The sequence below is a fragment of the Cavenderia fasciculata genome, assembly GCF_000203815.1.
Source record: "Cavenderia fasciculata unplaced genomic scaffold Scf_Dfasci-G-o-80e12.f1-5, whole genome shotgun sequence".
Lineage (NCBI taxonomy): Eukaryota > Evosea > Eumycetozoa > Acytosteliales > Cavenderiaceae > Cavenderia > Cavenderia fasciculata.
In genome coordinates, this window is record NW_004457735.1 from 800964 (window position 1) to 820287 (window position 19324).

At 32.0% G+C, this 19324-nt stretch overlaps 10 protein-coding genes across 10 annotated transcripts; 5 read left to right on the top strand and 5 right to left on the bottom strand.

The window, feature by feature from the left end:
* Nucleotides 1-308: 308 nt before the first annotated feature.
* On the bottom strand, nt 309-2448 carry DFA_05146 (uncharacterized protein; the record flags this gene model as incomplete). The annotated part of the gene is made up of 2 exons (XM_004360810.1): nt 309-2153; nt 2188-2448. The coding sequence occupies 2 exons, from the start codon at nt 2446-2448 to the stop codon at nt 309-311; spliced, it is 2106 nt and encodes a 701-aa protein (XP_004360867.1).
* Nucleotides 2449-2699: 251 nt separating this feature from the next.
* Nucleotides 2700-3464, top strand: DFA_05147 (uncharacterized protein; the record flags this gene model as incomplete). Its single annotated transcript, XM_004360811.1, has 2 exons — nt 2700-2812; nt 3002-3464. The coding sequence occupies 2 exons, from the start codon at nt 2700-2702 to the stop codon at nt 3462-3464; spliced, it is 576 nt and encodes a 191-aa protein (XP_004360868.1).
* A 370-nt stretch (nt 3465-3834) lies between these two features.
* DFA_05148 (uncharacterized protein) lies at nt 3835-4278 on the bottom strand (the record flags this gene model as incomplete). The annotated part of the gene is made up of 1 exon (XM_004360812.1): nt 3835-4278. The coding sequence occupies one exon, from the start codon at nt 4276-4278 to the stop codon at nt 3835-3837; it is 444 nt and encodes a 147-aa protein (XP_004360869.1).
* A 498-nt stretch (nt 4279-4776) lies between these two features.
* Nucleotides 4777-5405, top strand: DFA_05149 (RNA recognition motif-containing protein RRM; the record flags this gene model as incomplete). Its single annotated transcript, XM_004360813.1, has 2 exons — nt 4777-4967; nt 5237-5405. 2 exons carry the CDS (start codon nt 4777-4779, stop codon nt 5403-5405), a joined length of 360 nt encoding a protein of 119 aa, XP_004360870.1.
* Nucleotides 5406-5642: 237 nt separating this feature from the next.
* Nucleotides 5643-8497, bottom strand: DFA_05150 (uncharacterized protein; the record flags this gene model as incomplete). The annotated part of the gene is made up of 6 exons (XM_004360814.1): nt 5643-6076; nt 6230-6689; nt 6804-7197; nt 7284-8031; nt 8116-8332; nt 8402-8497. The coding sequence occupies 6 exons, from the start codon at nt 8495-8497 to the stop codon at nt 5643-5645; spliced, it is 2349 nt and encodes a 782-aa protein (XP_004360871.1).
* A 146-nt stretch (nt 8498-8643) lies between these two features.
* lyrm5 (uncharacterized protein) lies at nt 8644-9134 on the top strand (the record flags this gene model as incomplete). The annotated part of the gene is made up of 3 exons (XM_004360815.1): nt 8644-8676; nt 8789-8878; nt 8940-9134. 3 exons carry the CDS (start codon nt 8644-8646, stop codon nt 9132-9134), a joined length of 318 nt encoding a protein of 105 aa, XP_004360872.1.
* Nucleotides 9135-9550: 416 nt separating this feature from the next.
* mcfY (mitochondrial substrate carrier family protein) lies at nt 9551-10782 on the top strand (the record flags this gene model as incomplete). Its single annotated transcript, XM_004360816.1, has 4 exons — nt 9551-9741; nt 9826-9854; nt 9931-10541; nt 10597-10782. The coding sequence occupies 4 exons, from the start codon at nt 9551-9553 to the stop codon at nt 10780-10782; spliced, it is 1017 nt and encodes a 338-aa protein (XP_004360873.1).
* Nucleotides 10783-10977: 195 nt separating this feature from the next.
* DFA_05153 (armadillo-like helical domain-containing protein) lies at nt 10978-14493 on the bottom strand (the record flags this gene model as incomplete). The annotated part of the gene is made up of 10 exons (XM_004360817.1): nt 10978-11072; nt 11122-11295; nt 11363-11686; nt 11754-12103; nt 12174-12474; nt 12553-12784; nt 12863-13326; nt 13409-13659; nt 13732-14032; nt 14127-14493. The coding sequence occupies 10 exons, from the start codon at nt 14491-14493 to the stop codon at nt 10978-10980; spliced, it is 2859 nt and encodes a 952-aa protein (XP_004360874.1).
* A 356-nt stretch (nt 14494-14849) lies between these two features.
* phf5a (PHD finger-like domain-containing protein 5A) lies at nt 14850-15432 on the top strand (the record flags this gene model as incomplete). Its single annotated transcript, XM_004360818.1, has 4 exons — nt 14850-14862; nt 14951-15013; nt 15097-15263; nt 15343-15432. 4 exons carry the CDS (start codon nt 14850-14852, stop codon nt 15430-15432), a joined length of 333 nt encoding a protein of 110 aa, XP_004360875.1.
* A 547-nt stretch (nt 15433-15979) lies between these two features.
* On the bottom strand, nt 15980-19296 carry DFA_05155 (uncharacterized protein; the record flags this gene model as incomplete). Its single annotated transcript, XM_004360819.1, has 3 exons — nt 15980-18681; nt 18765-19120; nt 19265-19296. The coding sequence occupies 3 exons, from the start codon at nt 19294-19296 to the stop codon at nt 15980-15982; spliced, it is 3090 nt and encodes a 1029-aa protein (XP_004360876.1).
* Nucleotides 19297-19324: the final 28 nt, after the last annotated feature.

A 19324-nucleotide genomic window follows, 5' to 3' on the forward strand; every position in this document is an offset into this window, starting at 1 on the left:
ATAATAATAATAATAATAATAATAATAGAACTAACACAAACCAAACAGATTTTTAAAAACAAAAACATGTATATATATAATATTTGTATACAAAAAAAACAACAAACAAAGATGAAATCCAGAAACATACCAATTGTAAATAATAATAAATAACAAATATTTTCCACAATACTAGTATACTCTTTTTAAAATTAATTTTAATTAATTTCCAATTTTGGTTATAATATTTAATATGTCGATTATAATTATATATTATAATATATACATTCTACTACCAATTTTGTGTGTTTTTATTATTAATAATATTATTAGTCTTGCATACCTTCACGCCAAATACAGGTTGGAGGTAGACATCCATATTCTTCAACCCAATTCTCTTTGATTGACTTTGTAATACGATGAAGTGATTGATAATGAGATTGTTTCTCAGTTTCAGAGGTTGGTATTGTTAGACGACTGAAAATCATTGCAATCACCTTGTCCAATACATTCATGGCTGGTTCTGGTGGTTTTTCGTCGTCACTATCATCTTGTTGACGTTTCTTCTTTTCCTCTTCATCTTGTTTCTTTTGTTTCTCTTTTTCTTCCAATTCTCTAACCACTCTTGTTTCCTCTTCCAATTCCTTTATCTCTTTTTCCAATATTTCCAAGTCCTCTTGTTCTTGACGCTTATTTAAATTGAAAAATCCTAATCCTCCAAGTGAAATACCGCCGCCACCACCAGTCAATGATCTTGAACCACCATAGTCTTCTTCCTCTTCATCATAATTATAATTTGATGAATCTGTGATATAACCAAATGGTCTAATTTCTTGTATATCTGTTGGTTGTTTCCATCCACTTGTTTCTTCTTCATCTTCATTATCTGCTTCATCTAAATATTCTTCACTTGGTCCATCACTAAAAGTACTATTACTGACAGTCTCTAATTTCAACAATTCCTTTTTCTTTTTGTATTCATAATTTAATGGTTGTACCTTTAAATCTGCCAATGTTGGTTCTGGTTCTTCTTCATCATAATATTCTTCTTCACCATCTTCTTCATTATATTCTCCGTCATAATCTTCATCATATTCTTCGTCTTCTGGATAATCTCCTTCCTCTTCATTATATTCACCGTCTTCACCATTATATTCACCATCTTCACCATTATATTGTTGTTGATCATTATCACCATTTTCTTCATCGTATTCTTCTTCTTGATGATCTCCATCTTCTTCATTATATTCATCATTATATTCACCATCATCTTCTTCTCCATTATATTGTTCTTGACCATCATCATTTTCATTTTCTTCTTCCTTTTTCTTTTCAAAACCAATTTCAAGACCCTCCAATTCTTTAATTGATTGTTGTAATTTAAGAATAATGTCACGATTGATTTCAGTTTCATATTTCTTTTGCATTCTCTTTTCAAATTCATCCATTCGTTTTTGGTCGTCTTGTAACTCCTCGTTGAGCAATAGTTTGGCGGTTGAGCCCAACAGTTGTTGTTCGATTGCCATAAACTCAATTGCCAATGCCATGTTGTGTTTATAGACGAGGTCATGATTACTCTTTGCCAAATAGACACATTTGAGAATGTTGACAGCCTTGGACTCTGTTCTTTCCTTTATCTTTTTCCACATTTCATCGACCAAGTAACCATCAAGTGTCACTGGATACGATACAGTGGTGATAAAATCGGTTGGCGGGAATGACTTTTCGATATTCTTAATGTCATTGCTCCACATCTTTGAAGTGGTGTGAAATGCCAAATCTTGTGCAAAGAGACCACCAGTTATTCTTTTAAACGTTGTTTCATCTCTCATTGCCTTGACAATCATATCAAATGTATCTTTTGCCTCTATATGACCATTCTTTAAATGTATTAATCCATTTGTCAGTTTTGTGAAATTAACCAATACCAATGGTTCCTCTTCTTCCTCTTCAACATTAGCTTGTGTATTTTTCATTACTATTGATTGTTGTAATGGTGTAACAGATGATGTTGATATAGATGTTGATGTAGTTGATTTATCCTTCTTTTCATTATTATCAATATTATTATTATTATTATTAGGTTGTTGTTTCTTTAATTGTTCCAATTCTTTAAAACTAATAACCTTTTTACTTTTATCTACAAATATAGTTGCACCTTGAATTGGTGTTGTCTTTGGTGCTGCTGTGTGAATGTTGGTGTTTAACTTTCTTTTTCTCTTCCTCTTCTTTTTGTTGTTGTTGTTGTTGTTGTTGTTGTTGTTGTTGTTGTTGTTGTTGTTGTTGTTGTTTAAGTCTTAATAGCTCATCTTTAATTGCAGATGATGAAGATGAAGAAGATAAAGTTGGGGATGACAAAGCAGGTGACACCGCAACTGTTCCCACAGATTTGGTTGGTGCCGATTCATAGTATTTTGTCGTCTGTTCTGAATCATCATCCCATGAATCTGGTACATCTATCTTTTCCATTGATCGATATTGATATATAGAGAGAGATAATAGAGTTATTAATATCTATGTCTCTTATTGCTTCTATTCTAGTTGATAGCATCAATTAAACAATGAGAGTCGTTCGAGTTTTTTTTAATGTCTTTTTTTACGAAGTTCTTTTGAATCTGTAGCTTTCGTTCTTTGATCATTGCCCAAAAGTTGCATATTTTGTTTATAGTTTCTATTTTATATTATATAATATATATATATATATATATCAAATCAATAAGATGAATTTAACAAAGAGTTTAAGAGCTCTCACCTTTTTAAATTGCAGTACTCAAACTACTACTGCTGCTTCAACATATACTCCAATCTTTGTTAGGTATGATCGTGACAGATAGTATATCATCAGCAGACAGACATACAGACAGAGATATTGCAAACGAATGATGTATATGGAGAGAGAGAGAGAGAGAGATATCTATCTTCATACACCATGCATAGTGCAATAAGAACAAAAGGACACAAATGATGATGATGATGATGATGATAGTAGAGATTAGATTTGGAGAATGTAATATTAATCTAGTCTCTTTTTCTATAAATGTAGATCATACGCAAGAGTAGTTGAATCAGTTGAAGTACCAGAAGAACTATTAAAGAAATACCCAAAGCCACATAGAGATCAACCAACACACGCAAGAAAACTACGAGTTAGAAGAGAGGTACAAGTTAGACGTAACCTCAAACTCAAAGAACACCAAAAACCAATCCAAGACTGGCGTCTTGCACCTGTACATCATCTTCCAAGATTTGACGCATCGATCGTCAAACCAAAAGTAGACTACAAGAACAGAGTCGATCAATTTGAAGACAAGCCATTTGGTTATTTGAGACGTAAAGAAGAGAAACAAAGACAATTAAAGGCAGAGGAAGAGGAAATCATAAATCAATTGAGAATCAAGAGAGAACAAAAGAAAGAAGAAGAACAAAGATTAAAAGAAGCAAAGACAGAGGCATTAAAAGCAAGACAACAAGAAATTGTTCAATAATATAATAAATAATAATAACAACAATAACCTAAAACTAATTTAAATCAATATTGATTGACCAACTACGAGAGGAATATTTATTTATTTATTTATTTATTAATTATTGATTTGTTTGGATTCAATTGTACAAGAATATGGAATATCCAGTCTTGGATGAATATGACAATACTTCCGCGGTCGATAAGGATTGTCACATAATGGGCAATTAAAATGGAGTTTGGTCAATTCTATGGATGGGATGGTAACAATCACTATTGCTACCATGTCAAACAGGAGGTGACCGCAATCAGTCACTATTATTATAGTTATTTGTTGTTAAAATGAAGATTATAACTGTTGTATGTTGTTGGATCTGACACATGAGTATTGGTTATGTCTTGATTTTCTTTGTTGTTTGAAGTTTCTCTTCGATGAGATGTCTAAATGATTCAGATGGTAATTCGAAACCATTAATCTCTTCGTCGTCAATGACACTATCATCGAAACCATCCAAGTCATAGTACTCTGCAATCTCTTTTTCGACGATATCCGTTGTGATGATATAGTTTGGTAGTTGTTGTTGAAGTATTCTTGTACAATTGATAATTGCAAACTGTCTATTGACTCCAACTGGTAGGTATTTACTTATTGCTTGTAGCAACAAACACTTTGTCTTGTAGTCCCATTCGATCGCTATCTTTTCTAGGTTGGTTATTGTTGGTGATACTTGTCCACTTGTATTATTACTACCTTCACTACTACTACCGCTACCACTGCCACTATTACTACCATCACTCATATCTATATTCTCTGCATCACTACTATTATTTGTCATTCTTATCGATAATTGTTAATTGATGAAACTTCGATTATGATGATCTAAAGTTAAACTTCACTCAAACTAAAATTGAGTTTTGAGGAGGCGATTTCATTGTTTACTTTATTATTTATATTTATTATTACTCTCTTTCAGTACATATATATAATGACAACATTAAAGTCAGGTAGACTCCCACCAGAAGTAAATAGAATATTGTTTGTAAAGTAAGTAAAAGTGAATGAAAGAATGAAAAAAGATAGTAATTGAACAAGTTATACTTATACTTTTACTTTTACCTATCTCTCTCTATCTCTACTCTTGCCTTATCGAAGAAACTTACCATTTAAAATCACATCAAATGAAATATACGAGTTGTTTGGGTCTTATGGAAGTATAAGACAAGTTAGATTGTAAGTGTGCTATGCAATAATAACATATACATATGATGTAATGTAATGTAATCTTTACTAACATCTCTTTCTTCTTCTTGACAGGGGTAATGTAAGCGAAACAATGGGTACAGCATTTGTTGTTTACGATGATATATACGATGCAAAAACAGCATGTGATCATTTATCTGGATACAATTTAGGTGGTCGTTATCTAGTGGTTCTCTATCATCAACCACAAAAGCAAGCAAAGAAATTAGATTTATTAAAAAAGAAACAAGAGATGGAGTTGATGAAACAAAAGTTTGGAATAGAGTAATTGAATCAACATCGTATCAACTGACCGACCGAAAAATAACAATAACAACAACGAGGGCAATATTTATAAATGGAATCTTTACAAAGTTTGGATGGATATCTGTTCTTTTGGGGAGCCACAGACATATATACATTCGGATAAAATATGGCGTGGCTATATAGCGTAAATCACACTGTTAACTTGTAAATATTCATATACACTTACTTTTTAAAACAATAATAAACAACTCCAATATATTTATAAAACCAATACATATTTATGACAGGTCCAGGTTCTTGGCGCCAACAAACAACCTGAAAGTACATAATCTTTCCAAGTTTAAGATATTTGCCTCATATTTAATAGATAACACCTTGTTATTCCTCATTCCGAAATTTTATACGATGCAAATCAATTTTTTGAAAAATCAATACCTTTTGAACGAGGTGGGTTAAAAAAAAAAAAAAAAAACAAAGTTAGATGAAGATCACCAATTCATCTTATGAAAATATGAATATATTAAGAATAATAAAGAAACATAGAGTATTAAACAAAACATGTAATGATATCTTTGTAGAGATTACATACAACAATTGATTAACACTGTAATTTCTTTCCGTTTTATAATCAAGTCGTAGTGGGAGGTCTTCCATTAGAGGATGAAGATGTTATTTTTTTGTTAATTATTTTATTTATTTTAATTTATTTTCTTTTAATAGTTTTAATTTCTTGATGATATCTTTATGATAACTATGATCATAACTCTTTTTAAATACCAATATCAATCTATCAATCCATTCAAAATATGATATCTTTTCTGTTGTTGGTGATATTGTAATGATTGGTGGTACAATAGGATTGGCTAGATTATAGAAATCTACTACCAACTCGACTCCAGACTTGGAAAGGTGCTCTGATTCCATATTTTGATTGATACAATCGACGACCCTATCAATCACACGTGATGATATCATTTCAATAGTATTCCATTGATCGTCCATTGAAACTAGTATCTTTATCAAATCACCAACCTCTGTATGTCCATCCCCATAACCACCAGATTGTAGTTGTGTTTGTACAATCAAATCGATGATTTGTAATATTTGATCGGTTGTAATGTTTCCTCCTGTAACTATTATTTGTCGGATCATTTCAGTAATCGCCCCCAAGATCGCTAGTAAATAGTAGTAGAGATGATAGGGGGAGGAGGAGGGAGGTGGTGCATTAAAAATATCGAGTATTTGTTGAAATAGTAGAGCGCATTCTTGGTGGTGTATACCTTTGTATTCCACTGTTCTTGTGAATAGAATACTCAATAGCTCGGCAATCTTTGTTTTTTCAATGACATCTGATGTGTTCAGTTGGATGGCAATTGTGATTAAATGTTGAATGTATTGATTTGTTGCTTGATGTGGTTGTTTGTACATGATCAAAAAACTGTCTATACAAAAATACTCGATTTGTTGATCAATTATTCTTTTCATGATTGTTGGTAAATAGATTGACAAGTTATTTGCCGAATCACCTATCCATTTAATCAGAGATCGTTCCACAAAGTGATTGATTTGAATTGGTTCATATTGTTGTGAAAATAATATTCGTTGAATTAATTGATTGGTCTCTTTGAATCCAAGTTGGTGAGTATGATTAAAAAAGCGAATCACCCCAGATAAAATGTCATCGTCAATTTGAAAACGATCCAATAATGCAATGACTGTTGTTGATAATGCTTTTAAATTCTAAAAAAAATAAAGAATAGAATATTGATGATTAATAAATGAATTAATATTTGTGAGGGATTGATGTTGTTGTTGTTGAGGTTGATTGTTAACTGATCACTTGTCAACACCTACTGTTGTAAATTGAGGAACGGGATATCTTGTAATCAAGGCTAGAGCACGACTGATCACAACCTTTTGATTTGATTGAACCGACTTTAAAACGAGGTTGACAATATATTCTTGCCAAAATGGTTCAGTGGAAAAGATTTGTTTAATCTGGATTCCAGGACTATCAGAACTATCATCACAAGCATTGATGAGAGAGTATAATAAACGAGGATGTGGTGGTGAAGCTTGATTGATAATGATGTGATTAAAAGCTTCTTTGATGATATCTCGAAACTCTATACTTTTGATAATCATCTTACGTTTCCAATAGTAAGGGACAATACCGAATTGTTTAATAAATTCCAATAATTCACATTGAACAAGTATATTATCTTCTTTTAATGTTTCTGATATAACTCTATTTTTTTAAAATAATAATAATAACAGTGGTTTGTTAGAAATATGATATATATATATTGATTGATTTACAATGTGTATTCATACGTTTTAAGAAAATCAATACTAAAATATTTAATCCATTTCTTTGCTCTATGATCAGGCAACGACCAAGTTTCAAGCATATTTAATAAATTGAGAACTATTAATTTATCTTTCCATGTTTGTGTTAGACATTGCTTGAAATGTTGGAATAGAATAGATAATATTTTTGGGTGGTGGTATGCTGAAAATACTCGCAATTGATCGGCAATTAATTCTCTTTCTTCCTTTTTCCACCCATTCCAGTATTGCACATTAATTAAGTCATTGGGTTGTTCTGGAGGTATGAAATAATCGTAGTTGTGAGCATCCATGAATATTGTTGTAATGTATTCCTTGAAGAAGTCACAACTAACCTGACTATCCCATTGATCGTTTGATTCATCAACCCAAAGTTCCTTGCGTATAGTCTGTGAAATCACCTTTTTTAATTCTTTACCTCTTTGATCTTGAAAACTATATTGTTTGAACACCAATACAAACATATAAACATAATTGTCTTTACAAATACCTTTGAATATTTTTTGATGTTTATAGACACGAAATATAGTATCCAAAGTATCGTATATAACATCCAAATATTTGTCTCTAATGTTTGTGTAGTTATTCATTTTTAATATACCATCGATCATGATTAGAATCATTGGGCCATATTGATCTTTGTCCCAATCATCGACCATCTTTTCATCAAACAAAGTATTAACCCAATTAAATGTTTGAATAATAAATAAATAAATATCTTCATCATTATTATCTGTTGTTGTTATGATAAGAGATAAGAGGTTAGTCAATCTATTAGTCTAATTAATGATACATCATCATATTTATTTAAACATACATTGGTTTGATATAATTAATTGAATTAATTCCATTTCGTGGTGAACAAACTCCTTTAATTGTTTGATATGCTCGAGTATGATTTCATGCATATGTTTCTTTGTTTCATATGATAGATGATGAAACAGACACTTGTCATTATCAGTACCATCGGGTGATTTGGTAAAAAGTAATTGAATCAATGCTGTTGAAGGATGGATATTATCTTTATCGTATATCTGTAAATAAGCAACAAAGAGTATAAGTAAATCAACTATCAACTATTTATATCCAACTACGATACATACGATATCATCATCTGAAGTAGTATTACACTCCAAATTACAGAGTTTATAAGTAATGTCTAGTATGACTTGATCGGCTCGTCGTCGTATACATTCCATCGATGAATCCTCTTGGGTTGATATTCTCGTGTCTCTATTTGATCGAAGTGTGAAGCTTAATGGGTGGAATTAAAAAAATTATAATAAAAAAATATTATAATTAATTATATTATATTGCAATTATAATAATATATAATTATATTGCAATGGCAACATCAGTTCAAGAAGCAAGATATATAGTAAAGAATTTATATAAACAGGTATCATCGCAGACACACTGATTGATCAACGACACTCAATGGATTAGGAGTCTTATATATACATCTTTTATCAATCTATCTAATCTGATAGTTATTATATTTAGGTAGGATATCATTCCTTGGTGTTGACTATGTCAGAGATAGAGCTAAACCTCAATTCTTGGCTAATAAAGATCTAACTGTATGCACCCATCCATTCTATTGTCCCAATAAGGATATCTTTGACTAATCATATTATATAGGATTTAGAAGAAATCAACAAATGTATAAATAGAACGAAATACGTAGTTGGAGAGGTAGAGGCTATGCACAAGTTTCACAAATACAGAACACTAAAGAAGGCATATGATCGAGAATTTCAATTGGTCAATGATCAATTCAATGTAGAGACATTTAATTTAAAAGACAATAATGATAATATGAATCAAAAGTCTTGATCTCATCGTCAGATTAGATCAGATCTGATAATAGTCAGATAGTCTCTTAGTAAATAAATCTCTCTATTTACTAGTAGGAAAATAACAATAATAAATCAGAGTACGTAGGAGAAAGGCGGAGCAAAAGTAACATAATAATATAATTTAAAAGAGGCAATTTTCCTTTTTTGGTAATCAAATATATTAATGAATGAAATATTTAAACAACTTTAAACTCTCGAGTTGCAACATCAATATTATAATATAATGAATTTTAATAAATTGTTGTTAATAAAGTTTATTCCCATGCAATATTAAAAAGACAATGAAACAACAAGTTGTTTGTGGATATCTATCTAGAACACACATCGCCATTTTCTCAGATTTCATTTACACATGTGACGATTTAATTAAGTCGTAATAAACTTTAAATAGCAATGTCAAACAATAATCACAATAACAATAACAATAAGAGTAACGATAACAACGATAGTAATAGCAGTAGGAGTATACTCACGAGTATACAAAATACGATGAATAATAATAATAATACGGTTCAAGAGATAAAACCAGATGACCCAGACCCAGTAGCTGGCTTTGCCGCTGGAGTAGCTAGATTCTTAGCAAAGTATATACATACCCAGAAACGATCTATCATGATTCAAGAGTAACTAACTCTTTACTTTTTGCCTCTCTCTTTTAGTATATCTAGAAAAGGAATTGCAGGAACTTTATCAGGAAGTAAGATTCATATATGATTGTCAAGAGGATCAAGATCTTGTTGTAAAATTTGTTTATTAATATATATGTCTTTTAGTTGTTGAAGAAACAGCAATTTATCCAATTGATTTGGTTAAAACTAGAGTTCAAGTACATCCAAACCCAAATGTTGGGTTCATGTCAATGATGAAAGAGGTTTACAAGGCTGAAGGTTTCAAAGGAATGTTTAGAGGATTAAGTTCACCTTTGGTAGCATCGGCAATGGTCAGCGCCATTCAATTTAGTACATTTGAAAAGTCGAATCAAGAGCTAGAAGAGCATAGATTGTTTAAAGATTCACCAGAAACACTACGATATTTTGTTGCTGGTGGGTCGGCTGGTATACTACAATCATTTATAATCTGTCCGGTCGATGTGATCAAGAGTAGAATGCAAATTAGCGGACATGGACATAGTGGATCGACTGTTGATATGGCAAAGTCAATCTATCGAGCAAATGGACTCAAGGGGTTTTATACTGGATTCTCTGCAACTTTACTTCGCGATGTTCCAGGTCTAGGCATATATTTTTCAACATACGAATCATTGAAACATGTATTCAACGTTCATGGTCACCATGATCTCAGTGGAGGAGGATTTATCAAAGTATTACTTGCTGGAGGGTTAGCAGGTAGCGTTTATAATGCTAGTACTCATTGTTTTGATATTGTAAGTAGACTCTAGGTTTAACCATACCAAAAATAGATTACTAATATCTTTTCAGGCAAAAACATTAATACAAACACAAACTACGGAACCAAAATACAAAGGAACATTTGATTGTTTGAATCAAGTTGTCCAAAAGCAAGGAGTAAAAGGATTATTTAAAGGATTTGTCCCTACCGTCATTAGGGCAATCCCTTCACATGGAATAGCTCTTTTTGTATACGAATTAACTCAAGCCATCTAATTATAATAATAATTAGTACTTTTCTTCAAGACAAGCAGGAAAACATTCACAAACCATAATTATCTAATCAAGATATTGTAAATATATGGAATATACACTAATCAAATCGAATTGCAATAATGTAAAGGGATTGCAAATCAAAATAAACGACCGAATTAAATTATTAATATCATAATGATATTTTATTATAAATTATTATGGATTCATATTCTTTATCGTATGCTTATTATTATTATTATTATTATTATTATTATTATTATTATTTGTTTGGAAAGTAATAACCATATCACCTTTAAATTTCAAAAGATAAAAATACATCCCAAGTTTGGAATCTATTACAAGCATCAATTAAATCGCTGACTAGTACCTTGAATCTATGAGGATTTGAAATACCAATAATTAATCTTGCAATTCTATCTCTTTCTTCCTTTGAAACTTCTGTCGGTATCCAATTGGCATTTGAAAATATTTCTCTTATAATTGATGGCGTTGGTTCTTCTTTATATTTATCGACTATAGAATATAAAATATAATTAGAATAGGTATTTTTTGTTTGATTATTATTTTTTTGTTTCCTTACTCCACTGTCTTAATAAATTTGCAAAATAGGCAGTCATATGTTTAAAACGATCTTGAACGATGGCTTGTAGGATATTTTTTAGAATGTGTGAAGCGTATTGTTTGGAAAGGGTTTCTTGAACACTATTGGATTGGATGAAAAGTAGATTTAAAAATTCCATTACCCTCATGACTGAATCCTTTTCAGTGTTTGTGATTGCCACAATTGCCAATTCGACAATATTAACAACCTGGGGTATATTATAAAATATCTGTGGATTATATTGTAAAACATTTGCCATTATACTATAAAATCTTGATATTACTGTCATACTATCATTATTTTCTAGAAACAAATTAGAATTTGTTAGCATATACTTTTAATATTGACAATATATATTTTCTATACATACGAAGTGAAATAAGTGGAAGTGATTTTAAAGATAATTGATTGACAAGACTGGTAAAATGATTTTGGTACTTTTGATTGGACGAGAAATTTTTTGTTAAAAGATTAATCGTTTCTACACAAGAATGACTAATGGTTGAAAGGGTAGAGATGTCTTGTAGAATAAATCCAAATATTTGTTCAAGGTTAAATTCTTCATTGCCCATCTCTTTCATTATCTTCCATAAAACCTTCCACAATGCCTCTGAAACATTGGAATCATGGTGTTCTTTTGAATATTGGTGTGCACCAACACACAATGGCCATATATTATTTACATAATCTTTAAATATTGACATATAATCATCTGGGATCCTAAAAAAGAAATTAAATTATTAATACATGTGTATTCAAATTATTATATTATATTCTCCATTTTACATACTTTAGAGATGATTGTAATAATGATAATCTTTCAATAATTAATACACTTTTTTGAAGTGGTGGAGCATTAAAAGCAAGTGCATTTTTGAGTTGAACGATAACAGGTGTAAGAGTCTTTTGGAGAATAGTTGGTATTTTATCTTCGGTAGTGTATGAAGATAGGAATAGAATCGATTCAATGAAATCTTTTTGTTCGTCAATTGAAAAAGAGGTAAGATTATTCTCCCATATTGTCATTGAATTGTCAATATTTTGGTAAAGTCTATCACCATAAGCTTGACTATAAATACGTAATGTTTTTACTATAGTAATAAATAAATTTTAATAAATATATAGGTATAATTATAAATATATATATATATATTTTGTTTTATACATACAAGCAACAACTCTAACATCATTATTTGGAATTAAAGATAATATGTAGGAAAATGCAGGATTTAAAAGATCTTCACTCTTGTAAATATAATCGCCATATTCTTGGATCATTAACAAAATAGAGATACTGAGAGTTGGATGAGCTGGTAAAGTCAAGATATGAGATATAATATTTGCTGCACCTTGATCATCTTCATAAACCTCTGAATGAACACATCTAAATAAATAAATTACCTAGGAAAATAAAATAAAATAATTATTTTGTTAGATCTTTTTCAAACAGTTTTACTTTTCTTTTTTTTTAAAACTTACAACTTCAAATGATTGCCAATTATTACAATTATTTTTTAAAATGTTTTCAATGTAAATGAAAAATACTTGAGGTTGAATGATTTCGAAACAACTAAGGACAATGTCACCTGCATTGGCACGATATGCTGAGATATCGGTAGCAAGTTCACTGTTAAAGTCAACCTTTTCAACATTTGTGGGGAATGATGATTTTTGGAGAATCTTTGTCAACAAGTGAGCATAAAGATTCTGGTAGGAATCTGAAATTGCATCTGGATCCATCGAAACAATATGCTCGCCCATATAGATCCAGGCATCAAATGTAAGCTCAGAAAGTTCCTTTTCCTTGTGAGAACAAATTTCCATTAAAAATTCAATCACCATCTGTACCTCTTTTCTATCTACTTGTAACATTATAGGTGTATAACACTCTACAATTTGTGAAAATATTTCTGCAAATGATCTACATATAACTATATTATCATCTAACCAAAAAAAAAAAAAAAAAAGAAAATCATAATTAACAACTAAAATGATCATTTCCTAAAATACGGTTTGATTACTTACTTTTTTCAGATCTAACATATAAATCTTTTTTAGAGACTAATTTGTTGATGATTGGTATGATTAATTTTCTAAAATTAAGTTCATCACTTGAATGAATGTTGGTGGCATTGGCAGGTTCCTTTTCGGAAAATGGTGAACGATAGGTATGGAAATTGATCATATCATTAAGCAAACTAATTCCTTCTGGGAATAACTCATCATCTTCAATTGCTTGAAATATATTATTTAATACATTTCCTGTTTCAACAACCCTAAAAAAAAACAAACATAATGAGTTATGAGTTATGAGTTATTACTCTGATGATGTTGTTTGATTTACATACTTTGAATTTGTATAATCGATCCAATAAGAAATACACTTTAGAATTAATAGTTTGGTTGGTCTATCTGAATGTTCAAGTGAACTTGATAATAGATAGATGACAGGTTCAGATCGTTGTATAAAGTATTCCTTGACAGCCAGACATCTGGCATTGGACAATACAACATTGCCAAACTCTTGTGGCAACACGGTTAGAATGTCAATAGCTCCCTTTTTAACACGTTCACTCGTTTGGTTTGATCCCAATAATGCAACCAAATCACCTATTGGATGTTCCCATAGTTTTGGTATACTATGAATCACTATTGATTTGTAAAAGTGTAAAGGGAGTGAGAGTTAGTTGAAAGTCCATCCAATCTTATCTATCTCTTGTCTATCTCTTATCTCTCTACATACTAATTGCAGCAATACATAAACAAATCTTGGAATAGATCAATTGATTAAGGTTATTGTCATCAGTCAAAAACTTGGAGAATAGGATGGTTCTAACCTGTGACCTAAACTCTTCATTCCATCTAGACTCCCAATCCTGATGTATCTTTGAGTGTAGTGTCTGAATACCATAGATCTGTGAATAGTATGATCTATCGTTCTTTATCAAATCAAGACACACCATGGCTATGTGTGGGTGTGACTGTAATTCCAACAACCATCGATTCGCTTCATTCTGCAAGTTGGCATCTCCACTCGTAAACAATGTATCTAAAACATGTTGGATTTGTTCTAATGGTGGTAATGGTTGATCTTGTATTGTTTGACTCATCTCTCTTCTACTCTTCTCTCCTCTCCTCTCTAACTCAAGGATATGTATGTATGTTTATAAAGATAAATAAATAAATAAATAAATAAAATAAATAAGGTTGTACTCTATCTTGTCAACCTGTCTATCTACTTTTGATAAAAGATGATAGAGGGATAGTTGTATGTATCTCGAGAATGACTGCTCTCTTTGTTGTAAGAGTTTGATTGCTGGTTTGTGATCATCAGAGGGGGTGTTGGTTTTCAAAAGTTTAATTATTTTTAGTGTGTCTGACCAATTTTCGACAAACTAAGACAAGTTCATTCATAGTAGTTTTAATATTACAGATATTAATATACATATATCATTATATAATAATCATGTCCAAACATCGTATGTACACAATATTTGATCCCTATAGGGTAAAGAAAATGACATTGATACTAACAATCCTAATCACTCTTTTGATCAAACTTTGTAGACCCCGATCTTATTATGTGCAAGAAGCAACCAGGCATTGCTATTGGTCGTGTATGTGAAAAATGTTTGTATACAATAGAGAATATATTAGAGTATAATAGAATAGAATAGAATAGTAGATACTAACTTGTAAGATTCTTCTTCTAGGTGATGGAAAATGTGTTATATGCGATTCATACGTTAAACCTCAAACATTGGTAAGAGTATGTGATGAATGTAATTATGGTTCATATCAAGGTCGTTGTGTCATTTGTGGTGGTGTTGGTATCTCTGATGCATACTATTGTAAAGAATGTACTATACAAGAAAAAGATGTATGTATTGAATGAATAGATCAGGTGACACACCTATGATGATCATAACTAATCACACTCATTTTTCATTACTTTGTAGAGAGATGGATGTCCTAAAATTGTTAATCTTGGTAGTTCAAAGACTGATCTATTCTATGAAAGAAAGAAATATGGATTTAAAAAGAGATAGATAGTCTACCTACCTACCTACCTACAACAAAAAAGAAAAGAATATATTATAGACTATATATTGTTATTTATTTTACACAATCAAAAAATCGACGCGAATCATCTTTATCATATCATCATAGACCGACCAAATATATACTATATATAATATGTATATTGACCAATTAATCGATCTACAACAACAAAAAATATTACATTTAAATTCCAACTATCATTATTTTCAAAAAGTTGGTACAACATCCCCTCTGTTCACATCCAATAATAATTATCATGCAAAGACGTGATAAAAACTCCCTCTTAATAAAATTGTACATAAAATTAATCAAATACAATATTAAACAACTACTATACAAAGTTGTTGTTGATTATTTGTTTTGTATTACAAAAAAAAAAAACTGTAAAATAAATAATTTATTTTATATATGGGTCCAGGAAACAGGGTCTTGGTTATATTTTAAATTAAAAAATATATGGGAATTATTATGATTATATTATTATTATTATTATTATTGGTTATTAAAATTGATTGATTTGATTGATTGATTGATTTAAGATTGACCATCACAAACCATTGATACATCACTCATTTCCTTGTCGTTAAAATTTTCGGTATTTTTCGTGTTGTTATTACTATTATTGTTATTATTATTGTGTTGGGTATTTTTGATGACTAGACTTATCCAAAATTGATCACCAAAATAGAAACCGTCACCTGTACATAGACGCCAATATTCACCGACAATCAATTCGCTATAGGATGAAGGGATAATGGGGATGGCGATGGGAACCGACACTGTAAATGTTTGGCCGGCTGGTGCTGCTGGAACTGGGACGGATATCTTTTGGGCGAGCTTGGTGTTTCCACAAACACGCACCAATAGACAGTCCTTGGGGAGTTGCGAGCCAACGTTGTGTAGTCGCCATGTCTTGATGAGTTGTTGTCCGGGTTCGGTCGCCAATCCAAATGGCAACGTGACATCGGCCACAAACTTTACATTAAATGTGCATTTAAACTTTTTACGGTTGTATGGACAACCACGTTTTGGTGAGTTATTTACAAGTGAAAGAGAGGATGAGGATGAAGTGGAATGTTGTTGTTGAAGTTGTGTTTGTTGTTGTGGTAATTGTTGTTGTTGTTGAGAAGAGGTAAGATTGCATGATTTCATTGCTTTGGTAACTGCAATGATTCGGTGGAGTGGGTGGTGAATATTGTTGGATTGGTCGATAGTGGATTGATTTGCCTTTGGACATTCGTGGATAGATTGTTGGGCACGACAAGAATCACAAAATGTGAATCCCGTGCACACAGAGCAATAGTAGAATGTGCCAATAATAGGTGATTGTGTGCATACTGTACAGGTGGTGCCTCTGTGGACGGTTGGACCTTCAAACTTTAAATTCTTCATCATACACTTTGATGAATCCATTTGCATCTTGTGTGTCGTTACGCCATTACTATTATTATTATTATTGTGATGATTATTATTGTTGTCTTGCATTTCACTTTGGTGTTGTTTAAATGTGTTGATTTGTTGTTGGTACTTTTCACCACCACAAACCATCGACTCGAGCTTGGACTGTAACTGCAAATGTGAATGAAGTTGTGCGAGGGGGACTTCAGCCGACACACGGTAGATACAGGCCTGTTGCTCAGCAATCTTGGCACGATCGACCAGTGGAGACTGGGCAGTTGGAGAGGGAGGTGGTGTGTTGGGTGGCACGGGCACATCCGACACTTGACATGTATCCGAGGCAAACTGAGACAACTGTGGGAAGATGTTGAGGATCCATGGCATTGTGACTCGGGCAGTTTGGATCATCTCACAGATTCGTCCCTTGATCTCACGCTTCTCACGGAAATCGTTGGTTAGACGCAACCCTTCGAAATTCTTTTTGATCTGCATGATAAACTCCATCACCTCTTTGGACTGTGCGGGGTTAGCGTCGGCACTAGAAGTCAACTTTTGCATGAGTGGACACATTGCGTTTGGCAACTTTGGAATGGCTGGTTCTGATGATGCGACGACATCAACGACACTCTTGACCGAATCAGTTGACTTGTCAAGTGAAGGCGAATACGACGAGACGGACGAAGTCGACTCGTTGTCCTCGTCTGCCAAAAACTCAAATGATTGGTTTCTATTGATTTGAGTTTTATCTTGGTCTTTAATCGACTGGATCGTTGGAGATACTGGTGTGGTGGTAGCGGTAGTGTTTGGAGCCACTACAGTTTGTGAAGAAATGACAGTTGATGAAAGAGTTGGCTGTGTTGGTTGTGATGGAGACACCAATGAACCATAACCACCCAAATGATTATTATGTTGGTTTTGCTTTAAAAGTTCCTTCAACTTGACTCCCGAACTGATGGGTGAAGACATTAGATTGTTTGGCGAGTTTCTCTTTTGTGGAGTTGGAATATTGGTTGGTATTGACATTGATGGTGATGTTGCAATGGTTTGTTGTGGTTGTGACTTTGTTGTTGGTTGTTGATTTTGATTTTGTTGTTGTTGTTGAAGTGAAAGTGAAGAAAAAGTGGATGATAAACCAGACATTGATTTTTGTTGTTGTAAAAGAGGAGTATGTGAAATGGATGACCCTCTAAACATTGGTGAAACATGTGTCAAACTATTATGGTGAACACCAAGATGATAACCACCACTATTATGATGATGGAAATGGTTCAAGTGACCATGATTGTTATGTTGTATATGATGGCTATTATTATGATTATTATGATTGTTATTGTGATGATTATTGTTGTGAAGTGGTTGTAGATGAGAATCAAGCATTACAGACGATTGATCATTACTATTGGATTTAAAAAAATTGGGTGCATCTTGGACGATGGTTGGTGCAGCCAGATTCGATTGCATCGAAACAAAACTGGATCCAACCTCTACCGCCGTTGAATGATGATGGTTATTGGTATGATGATGATTGTTGTAGCCTAAAAGTGCACCGGTTAATAAACTGGCTCCACCACCACCACCGCCGATATGTGAAGGTGTTGTTGTTGGTGCGATGGATATCGGTGTTGAATTATTATTATTATTAATATTACTAGTACTGGTTGAAGGAGTATTAGCAGTGGTGGTAGTGGTTATGTTAGTATTATTATTATTATTATTATTATGTATAGTAGGTATAGTATTATTATTATGATTATTATTATTATTATTATTGGTATCAGGACAATTGAATCCAAAGAATGAAAATAATGAATTCTTGCATGCTTGGTGTGGTGTAATCTCTGTGTAATAGAAAATAATAAGTTAATATATCAAAGAATAATAATAATCATTTCATTCATTCATTCATTTATGTTTAACATACCTTTTACAACTAATCTAAGTTCTTCTTGATTCTTTCTATATGCTTTTTTGAGATGACAATCAGATGCTACGTTAAACATGTCACCTTCTTGATTCTCACATTTGATGTTTAGAACCGATTTGGAGTTTAATCCAAATGTCTCTTTGATGCAATTTGACAACTCTTTGTAACAAGTCGACTTTGGTACATTGAGAGTCTTGCATTCGGTTCCCATATTGATTTGCAATGTTGTTGTTTCTGGTAATATTTGTTGCTGTTGTTCATTTGTAGTAGTGCTGTTGCTGATGTTGCTTGACGACATGGTCGTCATTTGATGATTTACATTGCCATTTGCTGTATTACCTTGGAAAAATTGTCTACAATGGATAGATAGATGAGGAAGAGTAGGAATAAAAGGGATCTTTCAATATCTCATGATGAAGGAACTTTTCACTGTGTTGTATAATGTATCGTCGTCACAGGTTCTTATTGACCCGAGTCGACAGTGGTGTAATACATACCTAATTTTACATGCGTATGGATTGTCTCCCATTTTTTTTATCTTTCTCTCTCTCTTTAAG